Source organism: Aulonocara sp. 'chitande type north' Nkhata Bay, linkage group LG3 (assembly GCF_057382095.1).
Source record: "Aulonocara sp. 'chitande type north' Nkhata Bay isolate Kocher_YH1m ecotype deep benthic linkage group LG3, A_spYH_male_GT1.1, whole genome shotgun sequence".
Taxonomy (NCBI): Eukaryota; Metazoa; Chordata; class Actinopteri; order Cichliformes; family Cichlidae; genus Aulonocara; species Aulonocara sp. 'chitande type north' Nkhata Bay.
The window spans coordinates 32530488-32549656 of record NC_141346.1 but is presented as its reverse complement, the minus strand read 5'-3'; the positions used below and the strand labels follow the sequence as shown (position 1 = coordinate 32549656).

The 19169-nt window shown below is 39.9% G+C and overlaps 1 protein-coding gene across 4 annotated transcripts in view; it reads right to left on the bottom strand.

Moving 5' to 3' along the window:
- Positions 1–18917, bottom strand: part of clcn5b (Cl-/H+ antiporter 5b) — a 43622-nt gene extending 24705 nt beyond the window's left edge. The window contains exons 1-3 of one of the 4 annotated variants that reach the window (XM_086276930.1): positions 18418–18917; positions 17687–17836; positions 706–878 (exon numbers count right to left, since the gene is read on the bottom strand). In XM_086276930.1, coding sequence (XP_086133056.1) covers positions 706–878; positions 17687–17825 — 312 coding nt within the window. In that variant the 5' untranslated portion in view covers positions 17826–17836; positions 18418–18917. Of the gene's footprint in view, positions 1–705; positions 879–2771; positions 5229–5268; positions 5723–17686; positions 17837–17931; positions 18109–18417 lie in introns of those variants that run through there. The other 3 variants (XM_086276921.1, XM_086276940.1, XM_086276948.1) reach the window with 3 other exon arrangements.
- Between the last annotated feature and the right edge of the window lie 252 nt (positions 18918–19169).

The following is a 19169-nucleotide window of genomic DNA, read 5'->3' as shown; positions in this document are numbered from 1 at the left end:
ATGAAGTCCAAGCTACATCTGCACATAACCTCCATCGTCCCTGTTTCTACTCTAAAAAGTGTGGCGATACATAAACAACCCACATAATGCTAAATAAAACAAGCAACAGATCGAGATCAAAGTGATTCACAATCATAAACAAATTTAAAAAATAAATAAATCCAGTCCACAGGTATCAAATGACATTGTAGTGCATTTAATGTAAGTTTAGAAGCCGCAAACTCAAACACAAAGCCTTCTTTAGTTTTCAGTCTAGGAGCAGGAACCAATAAGAGCTTTGATCAGAGCACCTCGATGAACCAACACCAAACCCATGGATGCAGGAGTTTGCTAATGTAAGCAGGCATATGAACATATCTGTCAAACAACTTCATGGGGAGAGTGCAAAGATGACAAAATAGATCCCCAATAGCATCACTTAGAGGACTGAGTAAGTAGTTGTTCGGGAGCTTTGTGGACCACTTATAAGTGATCTGAAGATGACTCACTGAGGCAACGAACAGTGACGCACCAAACACGAGGAAACGAAGCAGTAATCATTTGTATTTTTGATTTGGACACCATTTGACGGACCCAGATCTACCAAAAGAAAATTGACCTTGAACTGACGCTTGCTTTGGCACCCAGGGAGTACATTCCTCATCTTGTTATAGGTATGATAGTGAAATTCATCTAACTCCCCCCAAAAACATCCTTCCTCCTTACCTCCCTGTGCCTGTCCCGGTCTTTGCTCTTCTCTCTGACCCAGTCGATGGTGTTGAAGTCTTCATAGGTGCCCACTCCAGGCAGCGGATCCTCCAGGGGGTCAACAAGCCTGCTGGGGCCGTTACCGTTCATACCGGCTGTTCTGCTGGTGCCGTTACTCTCCTCGTAAACTCCTGAAAGCAAGGAACAGAAGGTACATTTGAGACAGAGCAATGAAGTCACATTCAAACACCTGTCGCTTCAGCACTTCCTGCAATGAGGCAATGATGGGACCACAGACTGATGTTTACAGAATATAACCTTTCCGCTTTAGCTGTCACAACATCAGCAGGACTGCAAGATTCAAGACATTTGAAGATTTATTAGAAAGCTTTACTCGTCTAGAATAACCAGTGTTAGCTTCATTTACTGAGCAGAGAAACTCAATTTAAATGCACATCAGTATAGGTCTGCCCTGAGGATGGAGGAAGAGGAAAGACCACAGGTTTATCTCATTAGGAGCACAAATTGCAGTAAATCTAAGAGTAGAAATTCAGGTTTCTGATATACAAGCAGAGAAAAGCTGTTCAGAAACATGTACCATCACCATTGTGCCGAGTTGGTGTAACTTGAAATACACAGACACAAACTATCGCTCAATTCTTTTCCCGGGGACCTTCTGCATTCATTCTGACTCTACATGTTTATTCACGTAGTCCAACAGAGCAGCTTTGCATGAATAACTGTTCAAAACAATCCTTGTTTGTCTTACACTGTCAGAAATAAGCTTGTTTTTCACACTTTCCACTGTTTCACTAAAGCTTGGTGAGCAGTTAGTGAGTGTTTGCAGACAAGTCAGCATCTTCTAGGCAAATTACAGGCGACCGCTGGCAACCTGCTTTGTGATCAAAGCAACTTCAAGGAGTTTTTTCAGTGCAGCACTGCAAACTTCTTTGCAACTGATTCACTTATCGACATCAAGCAACCTCCAGCTACCACTTGTCAACCAACCAGGGATCACACATTTTCCTCAGTGACATGCGGCTGCTGGGAGGTTGTCAGCTGGTCTCTATGCCTGTGTGAACCTGAAACCTGATTTAATCCTACATTGCAACCTTCTGGATCATTCAAGTCGTAGTATAGTTACATTTCTTGTAAGGAGCATGTCAAGTTACGGCATAAGGTTAAAAGGACTTTCTGGTTACGTCATAAGTTACAATGTAAGATTTCCTGCTAAAGCATAATTCAGGCCTAAATGTAGCAATGTAGCAATTTAAATCAGCTGTGTTGGATCAAAGACAGCTAAAACCCTGGGAGACAGTAAAAATATTACATTTAAAAAACACAAATTTGAAAGGTACCACAAAAAATCTTAAGTATTTCACATATATTAAAGTCTTCACAGCATTTAAGCTTGAGAGTGACAGAAATGTCTTTCTTACAGAAATAACACTTGTTTCTCAAAGATGAATGTGTCAACAGCAGCAAAATGAGTTCCTCCTTCTCTCAAGCAAAATCTGACTGCTGTATAAAATAACACACAGACACACATAGGCCTAAATGCTAAGACTGGTAACCCCACTGCTGAGTCTTATTACAAAGCAAAGAAAAAGGGTAAAAAGAAAAAAAAACATTGCCCACAAAAGAGCAACAGGAAAAGTGCATTGTAGCCTGCTTCTATGATTTTGATAACACCAATCCTATACAATGCTGTATTGATGAAAGTCTGAGGGAAAGACACACAAGGCTCTGAGATAGAGTTCTGCTTTATTCTCTCAAGCAGCTCCAGAACAAAAGAGCCTGAGTACGTGGCAGCGTCGGCGCTACAGGCAATCATATCCAGACACAGCAACCAATCAAAAACAGATCCAAATGGAAACAGGAAACAACGCAGGGAGACCTTCAGATTTACACAGTGAGGAACTGTGTTATTATGAGCCCAAAACAATGGCCTGAGCTGAAATTAAAAGTGTTTTCACTTGAGTATTAATGCGGAGCGCAATATAATTGTAATGACTGGGAAAGCAGAGGAGAGAACTACCCCTGAGAACTAAGGGGGGGAAAACCCACAGTACGCATGAACTTACATTAGTGTTAGGAAGATGGCTCTCCTCAGGTGATCATGAAGTGCAGTGTGGTGAAATTCCAGCTTGTGATTCTGATGTGTGATCAGGAAGCCACGGCTGGTCTGATTTAGGATTACTTCACATTTCTGCGTTTTGTAACACTACAGCAGCAGAATGTTATTATGCGACAACACAAAAGGGACATTCTACACACCCGAGCTGACAGGTTAGACTGGTTTTACAGGGTGAATTAACAGAACTGATCTGTTGATATTTGTATCAGCATGGTTTAGAGGAACACCAGTATGGGTGAGTGAATTAATAAAGGGGAAAAAGAAGGCACAGTTTGTCATGCAGAGGCAAAGTTGTAGCCACAGCTACGTCGTTAAGTATTAACCTGGATTGTTTTGCCCAATCACCAGAAGCCTGGTTTGAGACCCCGTTTGTAAACTTATATAAACTCCTGACAAGAATCCTTCTTGCAGGTGTCAAAATGCCTTGTTCACTGGCACATTTACAGCACTACTGTAGTATGACTGGCAATGGAGGTCTTTATCAGTAGGAAACACTAAAAGCTATGAAAATCCACTTAAAAGTCCAAAATGAAGGCCCTCTGTTACATTATCCAAAGCTGTCCGGTGGGCCGGATTAGAGTCTTTACAAGCCGATTCTGGTCCCCGAGGCTTATGTTTGACAACGCTGATATAGACATCACTGTCTCAAGTTATGCAAAACATCCCTTTCTGCAACGTTAGAGGGCAGCTGAGGGTAATGAAGCCTGTGACATACCTGTGGTAATAATCACTCATCTTTAAAAAAACAACAACAACAACAAGTTCAAGGTTTATCGTACCCGCCCTCGTGCCATTTATTAGCCATACTGCACACTGTGTGCAGGAACAGGCCGCAGGCCTCCATGACCCTGATAGTGATGGTCTGCTAATGTGAAAACAAAACATAAATAATGTTCTTGGTCATATTGTGCTCAACGCCCTGCTTCCAAGTCCATCTCGGAGTCCTTCACACGATGTGGAAATGCAACATCTGTGTTAAATTGTTTTCCTTTCCTGGCACTGTGATTGGGTGAAAAAAAAAAATCTCAGAATAAAGAAAACAACTTTGTTGACAGTTCACATGAAGTGTGTTATGCTTTGTTCTGCTTGTGTTCAGCCTTGGACACAAACTGTGGTGCAAACCAGGGCCTCGCCCTAATCCTCAGATCTCTCCCAGGCTGAAATGTTAACAATTTGTTTCTGTGTGAAGACATTTTGGTTTTGTTCCTTTCTCCATGTGCACTGACAGCACCAACAGTTTTATTCAGATTGTAAAACAAACACTTCTTCCTGCTCAAAGTCCTGAAGAAGAAAAAGCAGCAAAAGCCCCATTAAACACACTCTTACTGCATTTACACCTTATTTCTATTTGCTTTGCAATACGCCTGTGTTGTATTACATTTAGCTTTTTAGATAAGTTATTCAACATACAATAGCTATCATATTTAATTATTTACTGCATTTACTGTATTTTATTTAGATTTCAACAATTTTATATATATTTTTTTATCTTTACTTAATATTTTATTTATATTTTTATTTATTTTTCCTTGAGATCCATATCCATTTTATTTAGATTTGACAGTCATGCTGTTTTATATTCAAATTTTCATCCATCTAAAATGCATTTTTATTATTTAACATTTTATTTACATTTTTATAGATTTTCATATCAATTTCTGTAATGATAAAGTGTTTTATTGCATTTTATTTACATTTTAGTTACCTTATTTTTTGTATTTAATCGAGTGCCTTTGTGCTGTGTAGTTTTTATTTTATTGACATTTTTGTCATTTTGTAGTTTGTGTTATTTTATTGCACTACACATTTACTCTGCTTCGTTTAAGCCATTATTGTACATGTTGTACTTTTGTACGTTTTGGATGCTGTAAAACAGAAACGTCCTAATTTATCCAATCCTATCTTGATCCTGATTACCAAAAACTGACGAAACACGCGATATTCAAACAGACCAAAAGAAGGCATGAAAGTGACAGAGACACCCAATAATACAAACACACTTATTCAGACTGAGTGTAAAAGACCTTAAACAGTCACACACCGAGACATGACCATTGTTTGGACTGCGTCTTGTATCAATTACAGTGACATACACACCAGCACGCCAACCACATGACTCACTGCATGATGGGTCGTAAATGGTCTTAATAATTAAACTCTGGTGCCATAAAGTTCAAGATGTCAGCAGAAAAACAAAGCAAAGCAAAGTCGAGGTTTTAAGATTTAGTGCAAATTTAAACAGTTGGTGTATAAAAGAAGACCGTAGATAAAACACTGAACATGACTGCCGAGTAGTTGCAGTGATTGTGCTGAAACTATTTAACTCTCGGCTCTGTTAAAGCACACTTCTTGTTTATGACAGCGTGAGAGCAGAGTACACTGGCAGTGAAAAGAAAAAGAAAATCTGAGCTGAAAGGAAAACACTCTCAGTGACACAAACTCACCATTCTCAATCAAATCCTCCTCATCCAGCTTCTTAGTCCAGAACTCCCAGTGCATCTCTCCTCAGCCCCCCCTCAAACTCCCAAAGCTTAAAATCCACAATCGGTGCTACGACTCAGACTGAAAACTGCCCACAGTCCCTCCTTTGGACTCCAACAGAGCGCCCCGAAGGCTGTTGAAGGAAGTGAATGACTGGCTAATCTGCCTGGGAAGTCTTTAATGACTTGCTGAGCTGTTTTTAAAGGTTTGTGAGCTGTAGCTGCTTGACGAAGGCAGATTACTGCGTAAAAATGAGATCACGTGTGTTTACAAGATCTTTCACCTCCTGAATGCTGCGGGACCCTGATAGCTGACAGGAAGAAAGGTTGTGTGGTACACAGTGCTGTGAAACAGGGTCAGGCTGTGAGTTACATTTACTCTCCATTCATTCTGTGAACGCAGTCCTCTTGAATATCAATTGGCGAACAGCTCGTGCTCTGATAAGCACCGCTGACCTACAGGCAAAACAAAAGCCGTGAAAGAAATTTGAAATTTAAAAAGCTCTTTTCTACCTCAGACGGAGTGCTTTTAAAAAGGGGGGATAAAAGTCGACTAAACGAACGAATGAATTACTACCAGTTAACACTTTTATAGCCTTAACCGTGGACTTTAACTGCACTTTAACCCTATTAAGAGACGCTGAACTAAAAGCGAGTGATGCCAACAATGCTGTGAACTCAGGAGAATTCAGTTATCTCACTGCTACACACAGCCATCACATTTCTATGAGATACACAGTATTTACAGTAGATATGGTTCAACCACACTGAAAATTCAGGCTTTCTAAAGGTCTTTCCGATTTTTTCTTTGGACATTTGTTTGCTTTTTTTACTCATTTGCAGTCCAGTCCAGACCATTGTTGTGTCTACACATAACACACTAGGGTTGGGCGATATGTAAAAATTTTCCAGCTGGCCATCATCAGTCCGACAGTCGAGACAGACTTTTTGATGGGCGGAACAATGTAATCATGCACGGACTGATTTGCGGGTTTACCACACAGAAGAAGTTCAAACACGGCCGAACAAATCCCCCCCCCAAAAAACCCCTGTCAGCGTTAATGGGGCTTAAACGCGGTCATCACGATTAAAATTTTTAAAGCGCTCAACCCATCTGGAACTTTGGATAAACTGCCCGAAATGCATTGACAAAGATGTTTCAGGGATTTTGACTCAGTCTACGCTCCAGATGCGTTAATTGGTAATCGCATTGTCGTGATGATGTCGCGTTAACGCTGACAGCACTAAAAACATGTAAAGTTGCCAAGTTGGGATTTCTTTGGCTTTAAACCAGATGAAAGAGGTAAACCTAAGGATGTAATCAAAGCGGTGTGCCGCTTGTGCAGATGTATAGTGCGAGAAAAGTACTCAAACACGACTAACTTACATGGGCATATACGCGTCCACCATCTGGCTGAGTATGCTAGGCCAGCGGTCCCCAACCCCCGGGCCTCGGACCGGTACGTGAGTCGTTTGGTACCGGGCCGCGAGAGTTGAGGGTCAGGTGTGAAATGTATGGTTTTCAGGGTTTTTATCGGTTTTCAGCGTCCGTGACACCTTAAAGGCCGGTCCGTGAAAATATTGTCGTGCATAAACCGGTCCGTGGCGCATAAAAGGTTGGGGACCGCTGTGCTAGGCTATCACCAGCTTCTGCAGCTCCATCAACAAGCATTTGGGCGCACTCTGACGAGGGTGCATTTACTCGCAGATGAAAGAGGGTGCTATTAAAAAAGCATTTTTTTTCCCCCTGTTGACAGCTTCTATTAGCTCTATCATTATTAGCAAACTTACTCATGGGCAAATAAATAAATAAATTGCCCTTTTAAAAACTATCGATGATATCGTTGATAGTCGATATATTCCTCCAATCGCCCAACCCTATAACAGACTAGGCAAAAATTATATATTTTAAATCACATCTTTAGCTGACTCTATGAAAAAGTAGCTTGACAGGCAAAAAAAAAGCTATTAGCTGAAAACAATATTTGAGCCAAAACTTAAATTTGGACTTCATCACACCTGTTGCCACTGTTGAATGTCCAGATGTATGTATGTACAGACAAAGTCGAGCTAGACCTTTTTTTGTTTAGATAGGTAAACAGGCTGTTACAGTAGTCAAGTCTTGTAGAGACAAAAGCATGTATTATCATCTCGAGTTCACTTGTTGACCCGATGGATCTATGTTTTGAAATGTTCCTCAAGTGAAAAACGCTCCAATGTCCCTCCAAAGAAAAAGCTTCAGCAAAACGAACACCCAGGTTTCTAACTGGTGCATCCCTGGTGAAAATGGATATATGGTTCACAACCAAATGGAAATGGATATCTCTAAAAAGGTATGCTGACCACTCAGCCACTCTAAAAAAAAAAAACAAAAGAACAAATGCACACGTTACAAAGACAACCTTCAAAGCACTGAGCCAAACATGTTCCATCGAAGAGCAAAGAAACACACTAGCATCCCGGCTACACATCCATACCAAAAGCCAAAGAAAACATCCAATGCTTCCCAGAAACTGGGTTAACAACACGAAGACTCCACCAGAGCAACACTGCTGGTTTCCAGCAAGGGACGTCATGCTGAGTTCAGCACTCGCTGTGTGTTCGAGTGTGCGTCCTGAGGGAACCAACCAGACTGATCATCACAGCGCGCGCGCGCACACACACACACACACACACACACACACACACACACACACAGAGAGAGAAAGAAAAAGGGCTCCGGTAAGGCTCTGAACCTTGAACTCTTCAGGTCTTGTCTCTATGGGAAATGGCGTCTCATGTGACCCCTGTGACGTTTTGATGACTGACAAACTCTGCAACACACTAACATAGTGGGGCTGTCATTACTTTACGAAGCTAGAGATCTAAAAGTCATATTTACCAGGTCTGGGGAAAAATAAATCAATTAGGAATATGTGTCTGTGGCTGATTTGATTTTTTTCCTTATATGTAGAAGATCATATTTTGAAAGAACCTTTAAATATGAGGATGTGATGCAATAGTCCTGCTGGAAAATTACTGACAGGCAGCTTTGCAGAAAAGTGGCCCAGACCCAGACATTACAGAAAAGGAGGAACTAACATCAACAAGTCAGCAAAACGTAACTGAAAACTTTGAAGTGGTAAATCTAGGCAGTTACTAATTGACACGATTCTAGGTTGTTGTTGTTTTTTTAAAAACAGAAGACATTTTAATTCAGATTTTATTAAAGGCAATGTTCTTTATTATATGCTTCAAACTGTATGGGGGTGGACCTGAACGTATATGAATGTGCAAGCGGTTACTGCAGTAAAAGGAAGTAAAAGGAAGAATGAGTAAGCTCAGCAAATCTCTGGCTCTGTTCGTGGTTTGAAGAGGACTTTTTACTATTATAGAGGTAAAGCTGTAACAAAGTGGCAGCTGTTTTAACATTTAAGTATCCCCAGATGACCTTTACTTGACCCACTATAGAAAACCTCATCAGGTTTTGTAACTTTCTTGAATGCATTTCTGCTTCATTATGAAAATAAGCGCTTTCATTTGCATAAGTCTTATTTACACATTTACTTACAAAAGGTAATCCCACTCCACGCTTAGTTCACTTATAAAGTAAATCCAAAAGAAAAAACAGAAATTACTTTGGTGAAACTAACGTGAATTTTAAAAAATTCATCAACATAAATAGATTAATACCTACATACATAAATAAACATTTTAAAAAGAACACTAATAATAAAAACAGAAAAACTTAATTTGGCAGGCAAACTAGTGTGCTAATTCATGCAAAAAGTATTTTAAAGTACTTGTTGTATTGTATAATGGTATATTAATTTATTTAATAAACCATTTATTCATTTGGTCCATTTTAGTACTTCATAGTTATCACTGTAACATGTGACAGGCAGCCAAGTCCCTGTCAATCATTATAACCTGTTTTCATAGTTATGGTGTGATAAGACAGTTCAGTGCCTGATGCAGCAGGACTGGCAGTCAATTTGAGCTACAATGAAAGCACTTTGGATAACAACAGCAGCACAAGTGATAAAGCAAAGGAACACAAACCCCAATGAACTGAAGAAACACTGTAAAGAAGAAAGGGCTAACACAGAGAAATGGATTACTTTGACATATTGCTGCTAAAGGTACAAACTAACTACACCAGTAGTACTTTTTTTTTCCACAGGACCACAAAGAGTCATTTGAAACACTTTTAAAAACTTTAGCTGTCTCTCTGAGCAAAAATAGTGCTTTTCACTTTTCCATCATATCTTTGGAAATCCTTTCAAACTGTTAGAGTTCAGATGCACATTTATTAACTACATGTCTACATAATAAAAGGAGCTGAAGCAACTAGATGCATCATTTCAAGGCTGTAGTTCTTCAATCGTCTCTCCTTTTGTTCCAGTTTTGCTAATACTACAGGAAGCGTATGGTGTCTGAAAAGGGCTGGGAAAATCATCAGAGACCCCAGTCACCCATCACATGGACTCTTCACCCTCCTGCCCTCTGGGAGGCGCTAGAGGAGCCTCCGGACTAAGACCACCAGGTACCGGAACAGCTTCTTCCCCACAGCTGTCAGACTCCTGAACTCTGCCTCCTGACATCTGACCCACGTTAACACATGGACTGAACATACACACACACACACAATGGACAACTGTACCCTCAAACACACAATAATAACATGGACTGAACCACCACTCACAACCACTAGCACTTTATATAGCCTCTTAACTGCACTACTGTATAGTTCTGTGTAAATAATCATACGATCATTTTAATTCTATAACTGTTTACAACTTGCATAGCTCCCATTTCTGTAGTTCTTTATTTCATACTCTGTATAGTTGGGTTTTTTTCATATTTATATCCTGTTCATAGCCTGTACATACTTATAGTTATAGCACATTCATAACATACTTCATACCGTGTACATATTACATACCGTAATAGACCCATTTCTGTAATATACTCACATATCTACATTATTGCTAATATATATTGTAATATATCTATATCATGGCTAAAAGCACTTCTGGATGGATGTAAACTGCATTTTGTTGCCCTGTACCTGTGCATGTGCAATGACAATAAAGTTGAATTCTATTCTAATACAGCAAAGATAAGGGTCAAGGCGGTGTCAACAGTGGGCAGCTGGCACACCCAAGATATTTTCAGAAACACGTGGGATTATAATTACAGTGGAGAAGGTTATTGTGGATAATCGATATCAATTCACACAATTTTAGAATAAATAAATAAATAAATGAAGAAAAAGGAAAGGAAATGGTAAATAAATGATGGAGGACTAATATCAAAGCCATTATAAGGACATGAAAAACTTTGGTAAAAAAGAAAACAAATTAAATTCCTAGATTTCAACTGTAAGTATATTTAAATGAAAGACAAAATTTCAATATTCTGAAATTATGTGAGATGAAAGGTCCAGCAACACTTAAAACACCAGGGAACAACTTTATCAACAGACCAACGCTGTTGAGCTTGTGTCCTTGATCGTGGTCATTACAAAACACCAAACAGTTTGTGTTTAACTTAAAAAAAAAAAAAAAAGTATACTCCAGAGAAAAAAATGAAACCAACTAATCACCCATTAACACGCAAATAGGCTGACCAAGCATTCAAGCTGATGATGCTTGAATGCTTGAACCAAAGTTCAACTAAGCTCTTGACTGAACCATTACAGATTTAAAAGGGATGTCACCTTATACATCTTAAAGTGGTTCATTCCCAGATGTGCAAAAAACCACAAACTAGTTCAAATTAGACAACAATCACAGGAACTGTAAAAATGAATTTCTTTACATTACCATTTTTTTCTAGACATATAAAAACAAAAATCTAGTGAACCACAGAAACTCATTAACAGATAGATCCTTATTCATACCCGTTAATACACTCTTTAAATGGAATATCCGGAATGCCTCAATAGCTTCCAATGCCTACAAAGAATAAAGGCGAGCTACAATGTTTTTTTTATTACAATGGCTTGTACCAGGGCTGGTTAAATCATTCCTCTTAATAGAACATCCGTGTTTGTTCATTTGTTCTTTCAGAGGACGGGAGGTTTCTCCTTGATATATTTTGTTGCATGGAGGCTCTATCATGTGGACCAAAATGTTATTTTTGCAGGTAATAAGGACTTTTACATCAATAATCTTGCCATTTGTAGAGTCTTTAAATTATTTTTATTTTTTATTGTATTCCAGCGTGAAATAATGTATTCCGATCAGTAGGTTTGGAATAAAGAGAGGTGGACAGATATTTGTCATTTTTTTGGTTACTCTTAAGTCAAGAAAGTTATTTTTTTAGTACTATGATCAAGAGTATAACAAACCTACACAGTGTCCATTTAAAAAAATTCTACAAACTCCAGTAAATTGGTAACGGATCCCTTTCAAAGTAAAAATTCATCATATTAGACGGTGATTTTGTAGACCTAGTGTGAAGAAAATGTTCCAGTGACTCTAGGCCTGGTTCATGATCAGTGTTTGTATACAAAGATTCAATATCTAAGGTACACATAATTATGAGGGTTAATAGGTGGAAGTTCTTTGAAGCAGAAAATAGGACCTAGTTCAAGTTGTTAATATGAAACTCTACAAAACCTGATATTCTCTCAGTTGCATTTCCAATTCCAGACACAGTAGGTCTGCCAGGTGGATGTTCAAGACAGATTTTTTTGTAATATATACAAAAAAGCTCTTAAAGGATGTTCATCAAGTAAAAAAAGTTTTCTCCTTCAGAGAAATGTGACCATAGAAGAAACACAAACTGTTTGGTGTTTTGCAATGACCTCGGTGAAGGCCACAAGCTGAAACATGTCGGCGTCTTAATGAAGTTGTTCCCTGGTGTTTCTGGAGTTTCCATCTCACCAGTTTATTTTATCTTTCTCCACTCAACTTGGAAGTAGGTGAAGTTGTGCCAGACATCTCTAAAATGTATTAATTTATATTCTCACAGAATTTTTTTTCTCTTATACATTTACATTTTTTTTTCCTATGTGTGCCTGCACGGTCTAAGCAAATCATGTAATTTGACAAATTCACTTGTTACTGTACTCAGGAGACATGGAGGAAAGCAAAGAGCTGGGAGAAGCAGCAACATGTTCACTTCCATTGGGGGATTAAAGGATTTCAAGGGGAAAGTGTTGTTTCTTTTGATGAACACAGTCTACACTGCCACGAGGACTAAGAAGAGCCATATACCGCAGGGGTGGAGAACTCCAGGCCTCAAGGGCCGTGTCCTGCGTGTTTTAGATATCACCCTGAGTCAAATGATTACAGGCCTCTACAGAACTTCAAGACATGTTGAGGAGGTTGTGATTTAAATCCGCTGTTTTGGATCAAGGACACATCTAAAACCTGCAGGAAACCGGCCCTTAAGGCCTGGAGTTCCCTACCTATACAGGACATAAAGGACAACCTTCACTGCACAGAAGTGTTTGACAGAAGGTTCAGAACACTTTGATGTCAGTATTTGGACTAGCAGTGCCTCCCCAACCCAAACTTTCCTCTTCAAACACCGCAGGCTAATGAGTCCATGGGAAACAGGTTACACAAGGATATAAACGAGCCTGCTTGGTAACAGGTTCAAGTGCTCGCTAACGACCGGTTAGGAATGACACAAACACTTTCTACTGCCAAGCTTCACCACGGAAAGTAACAAAAAGAAGGAAGTTTGAGCTGAAACATTAAAATGGCAGGAAACATAAAGAAAGACGAGTTGTCATTTATCAGGGTCTGAGAGTGGGACAGTTTAAGTTCAGAGTTGGATCACTCACTCTTAAGGGTAACCCAGTTGTTACCTAACTCATGGTGGATGCCACTGTGTACGAGACACATGGCTTATACACAATTTTCCTTGACCGATAATAACGCTGGTCAAAGCATACATTGTTATTTTATTAGGTTCACACTTACCACAGTAACTCAGTTTAAATTAGCTTTCTTTACGCGAGTTTTCCACTTGGATGATATTAACCCAAGAGTTTTAGCTGATGTTTCCTGAGTTCCCTGGAGCCAGGCACATAATTATATAATTAGTCTGAAACCTGCATGAAACTCAACTTCTGGTTCTCCTTTATTCTACTCTCTCTTTTATGAGCAATGATCTTCTTTCATAAACCATTGTGTAATAAAAAAAAAAAAAAAAGCTAAAAACAAAAAAGAAAAATATTTCTCTGGCTTCAAAGAGCTGACAGTGAAACACACAGCTCAACAGCAGGAGCAGCAGGCAGTATATCCACTGAGAGCAAATCTTTATCTCATCTGCAGACCTGTTGTTGGCACCGTTTTATTGTTCTGCTTAAACTGGTGATGTCACTGTGACATCAGTAGTAACCAGGAAGATTAATAACGCACACTGCTGACACTGCCTTCGCCTTTATTTGCCCTGGCAACAGGTACACTCGGCCAATTTGTCTGAAATTTTATTTTAGGGTATGTCAAGTTGACAACAGAACGATCTGAGCTATATCCGACTCTGCTGTACGGAAGCGAGCTGGAAAAATGTTTGCTGCTTAACCTGCAGGTAGAGTCAGTGATGAGGAAAAGGAAGTGCTAAGGATAAACACGCTCAGGCTCTCAGGGTGGCAGCATGAAAACTACTAAGAGAGTGTCTGTGGGTAAGATACAATGCTCTTCTCTTTAGATGAAGAAAGGAAGGCTCCTTACAGGTCAGTAAGTTCTGGAAGAACACAAATCCCTTGAGGAAGATTCAAACTTCTCAATAGGACAAATTAACCGTAATACACTAGCAGGAGTTTCACAGGATTGTCAATTAATAACAGCAACTATGTTATAACATTGCAAGTGGCAAAAAAACAAACAAACAAAAAAACAAAAAGCAATAAAAAAAACAAACTAACAAAGCTGTGTAATAAATGACTCCATTCACTCAATTCCTCTGTTGGATCTCAGCTCTAATTGGCCAAATAAGCATGCAGGGAGTGGGGTGATAAGGTCTGATGGTGACAAAGCAAGAATTTAAAAAAGAAAAATGTGTCCACTGCATGCTGAAAGCATGACATCATTAGTAACCAGGCAGTCTTGTTTCTGATTAAAGGAATTTGCAAACATCCTCTTTAGTCCATTTAATTTGTGCATTTTGCACTGAGGTCTTATACTCTCTTTAAAAATGTCCTTCCATGCATGTCTACTTTTGCTTATGTTTAGTTGTTTGATTTAATATTTTGTATGTGATTTTTTTCTTAGGACAAAGTGTAATGGGACTGTTATTGTTTAACTTCATGTGACCATTATTTCAGTTAGACTTTGATTTGTGTGAATATTTGAGGTGTGTTTTTAAAAACTATTGTACAACTGAGAACGGCATAAAGTTTTAGCTATTAACAGGCCACCATGTCGGAGGCTTCAGTATCATAGGTCAGCGTTCGTGTTCATTTACTTTTTTGTTCAAACATAAAATAAAATAAAATTTACTGAAATAAAAAGAATAAATAGTGAGGTCAAAGAGGTCCCGTCTCCAAATTAAATCCTCCTCCCTTCACCTGCAACCAGTCATGGCTGATGGCTGCCCCTCTCCGAGCCTGGTTGTGCTGGAGTTTTCTTCCTCTTAAAAGGGAGCTTTTCCTCCCCACTGTTGGAAGGGCTTGCTCATAGAGGGGTGTTTATGTGGTTAGGGCTTTCTCTGTATTATTCTGTGGTCTTTACCTTACTTGCTGTTGTGATTCCATGTAGGGCTGTTCGATGTAACGATATATATCGGATGACGATACAAAAACGTTTCATTTTACGCTATCGTTTGTTTTGTGTTGTTGCAAAATAAACTGTTTACGGCAATATTTTTTCATTGTTTTGATGGTCACTGTAGTGGCTATATTAATTTCTTAAAGTTCTCTCTTTTTCTTATGTTTAATATAACCACACTACTGACGGACAGGCGATTGTTTTTGTGTGTTGTCATTAGCAACAACGACGGTAAAACCATCGTGTGGCTCCACATAAACCTTTCACAATAAATCTCAAGATCCTGTTGAGACTTTTCAAAATAAACTGAATCTGTATGCAGTGCTTACAGATGAGAAGAAACAAAGAGTCATTAGGTGCTAAAAAATAAACCTTAGACTCGAACGTTAGAACAGGCTTTTCCCCACTGTGTAATAAATACTCACAAAGAAAATGCCGGCCGTTACAACTTGTGTCTAAAAATGTATAGCTTCATGCATCGGTTAAAACACTCGACTCCAGGTACACGATGCGCAGCTGGAAACACTTCACACGAGGCGAGCTGCCCGAGAGTCACAGAATTTACAGAAAATGTTAAATGTTTATGATTTATATCGCATTTCGACGATAGACGTCTTATATCAGGATATAAGATCTTGGTCATATCGCACAGCCATGCTATACAATTGAATTGAACTGAGTGGAAGCACAGCTCTTTTATTCTGACCTGCTTCACCCTCCAACTCATCCTCTTAAATTGGCAGCAATTCTTAAAAATCTGAATCAGAAACCACACACACACACACACACACACAATAAATCTGTACGTTTCCAGGTAACTGTTTATTCAGGTGACTCACAAAGCATGTGCCATGCGCAGACACACACACACACAAACTACTGATACCTTATCAGTGTTTGAGAGCACTAACAGACACTAATCACAGAGTACGCAAACACTTCCAGACAGCAGTTTAGCCACATTAGCATCTGCAGTGCAACTTTTTTCGGGGGTAGAAAATAAAATCAGTTGCCAGGCTCTCTAAACTATCAAGTTGCAAAAGGAAGTGTCATTTAATCCTACTACATTCAAACAGCCAGGCTGCTACTGAGTGACAGCCCAATTCCTCACGTACTAGAGTATGTAGAGTCCTGTGTAGACACAGGAAATGTAATGATATCATTGTGCAATCAAAAAGCAAATGACTGTTTATAATATACAAGCAAATGACGGTTTCAGAATTTGAAATGGGCCTGAAACTACAAGTAATTACACACCTATGCACAAACTGTCTACATACAGTAAAAGTCAGTCTTACATTATGTGACAGAAGTCTGCATATTTTCCTGTTAGTTCTGACCATGACGGTTATGATTAATACAACTCAGTGAAATAATTTGATTACAAAACTCGTGACCTTCTTCTAATTCTGACTAAGACCTCTTTCTTGGCAAACATTCTCCTTCTTGTTATTAGCTGTATAAGAAAAGACTGTCAAAAAGATGTAAACTATGTGTGATCTGTGATAGACATTTGCTAGCTTCAGGTCTATTCCTTTTATCTCCAGCAGGGGACAAAAATACATCAGTTTTTAACCTTGTCCATCACACTTTGATTGTTGTTTTACTTTTAAACTAGCCGTGTAGTCTAATATTAATTAGTAAAACAAGTCACTGGGAGCATGTATAGCACGTAGCGTTTTCAGACAAGCTTACAGCTAAGGTGACTCAATCCCAGAGTCACCTTAGCTGTGAAACAGCAGCAACCGGTTTACACTGCTGTGTTTAACTGCATGCCCCACACTTCATAATTATTATATACATGTTACGTTGATAGTAAAGGTGGAAATCACCGAGATACCCCACAATACACAATCTTTCACTCACGATGCGATATTACTGCAGTTTTTAACATTTTGCCACACACTTCCTGCCTTTGTGTCACTTCAGTTATGTTTTTGCTGCAAAATGAGATGGTTGACTAACCCTGTCATTAAAGTGAGACGGAATCAGTCTGCTATCAGTCTGTGATTGTATGGGTTCAAGCTGGCAATTACATGCAGTCTGTTTCTGATAGTGCAACAATCAACTGTGACAAATCCTCCAAAATCACATATCTGTTGCCGTCTACACAGACAGAAATGCCCTCAGCAACCTCTCCTGTTCTTTAGGAATATAACCAGAACAAAGCGAGGTGAGTGTAGTCTCCCCGAGTTGCGCTCATTGACAAAGACTCTGTGGCGTTTAGAGGTTATACAGCAATTCTTCGCAAACCTCCAACAATCTCTCTGAGTGACTGCAGTCAGTCCAAGTCAGACTGCAACTGCTTGCAGAAAACGTTGCCTCCAATCAGGCAAAATGAGCCCTCTTGTCCCATAATAATTCCAGAGTACTTGAATGTATTTAATAAAATATCAATCTAAAATCACCATGCACACCCGCCCCCCCATTTGTCAGAAGAAAGAAGTCGTGCAGGAAACAGGCTGAAAGTGATTCTTGAATTTAAACTCTTTTTTTGTATTTATTTACTTTGAGGGGGACTTTTAATGCCAGAGTTAGCTGAAGCAAGTTACATGACTTGTGCTTTGAAGCTGCCTCACAACTCCCTGATAAGAGTTTAGTTGAAATGGTTTATGAACTTTAAAAAGCTTAGCACTGAAACCAGGCGTTGGAAAGACCAGCAGCAGGAGCCCCACCTGAGCTGAGCGGAGGGACGTCGTCCGTGGTCGAGAAGTCCAGCGTGGCTCCTGCGATGTCCACCATCTCGTCATCATCGTCATCGCTGGGATGATGAAGGCCGTCAAAGCTCCCGGAGCAGTACCCGGGGTTTTCCATCCCTTCAGAGCCTTTTAATGGGGGAAAGTAGGGGGAAACAAAGAAGAGAGGGAGGGTTAACTTCTACTAGCCCCACGGTAGGTATCCGCTTTTCCGCTTTAGTTACCTCTCTCTCTGTCGGCTGCATGTTTACCACGTAAACTCGTCCAAAAGTTAGACATAGTAGCGCACAGGTAAGAGGTCAAAGACCCCCCCTGCTAACTGTTTTACTGTTGAGACACGGGCACCGACAACAGCTGCTCTCTGTCCTCCTCACCCGCTTCATACCAAACAGCGGCTGCAGAGTTAATGACAGCACATCTGTGTTTACGGTGAAGTTTTCGCAACCATTTCCGCTTTTTTTGCACTTCTCTTTCTGCTACATGCCTGCGGCTTCGGGGCTAAAAGCCACAAGAGCAGCGAAAAACACAGCGCGGTCCCAGGAACAGCGGATTAGCCTCTTTCCTCGTGACGAGGACCGAGCTGTCAAACAAGCCGACACGGTGTAACCGTACGGCTAACTTTCATCAGCGCTGCTGCTTTTAACCGAAATGTGCTTTGCGCCTTGCTTCATCAATAATGAAAGAAAAAGCCGAATGAATCCGTACTTTACCTGGGAGGGAAGAAAGCAGTCGTGCGGCTCACTGAAGAAGGAGAAGAAGTCTTGTGACTCGGATTATTTGCCCCACCGTCGTCTTCTTCTGCGGGAGCTGCTTATGTCAACACTATCCTGTGTAAACTTAACTGAGAAAACCCTGCGTCATCCACCGACACCCCAACACTGAGGTTTTGTGACGCAATATGTACATTTAAGAAGGTCTCGGCAAAGTGTCCCCTGCTTGGACACTCACGCTGGTGAAACGTAGCGATAACAACTGTTTGCATTTGTCGTTTTGGCACTTAAAGCGCAAACGGTAAGCCGTCGTCAAGTAAGCGAAAATTAGCTACGTCCACCTTTAAGTCTTTTAATTAAAAAAAACGTCGTATAAATTAATTGGCGCTTTTACAGTCCGACACGTTTTAAGATTATACTCGAATATTAAATGCATACATTTTACATTTTTTATTGTTTTTATATGGCGTTAAAGCTTTTATTTTTACGCGACGTCGAAGCCCATGGTTTTTATTTTGAAACCCAAAGGAGGTAGTTTCCGGTTTAAGAGCGCAGCCGCTTTAAGGCTGGCACCGTCGGTGCCAGGAAGAGCAGTCGAGTGAAGAACTGTCGTTTACCCAAATTTGGTTCGCCAATAAGTTCGACAACTCGGTCATCAAAATAACAATAATAATAACTTATATGCAAAGCGTGAGTTTTATATTAAAAATCATCCGACAGTCAGCAAAATTATCCCCCACACTGAGCATCAC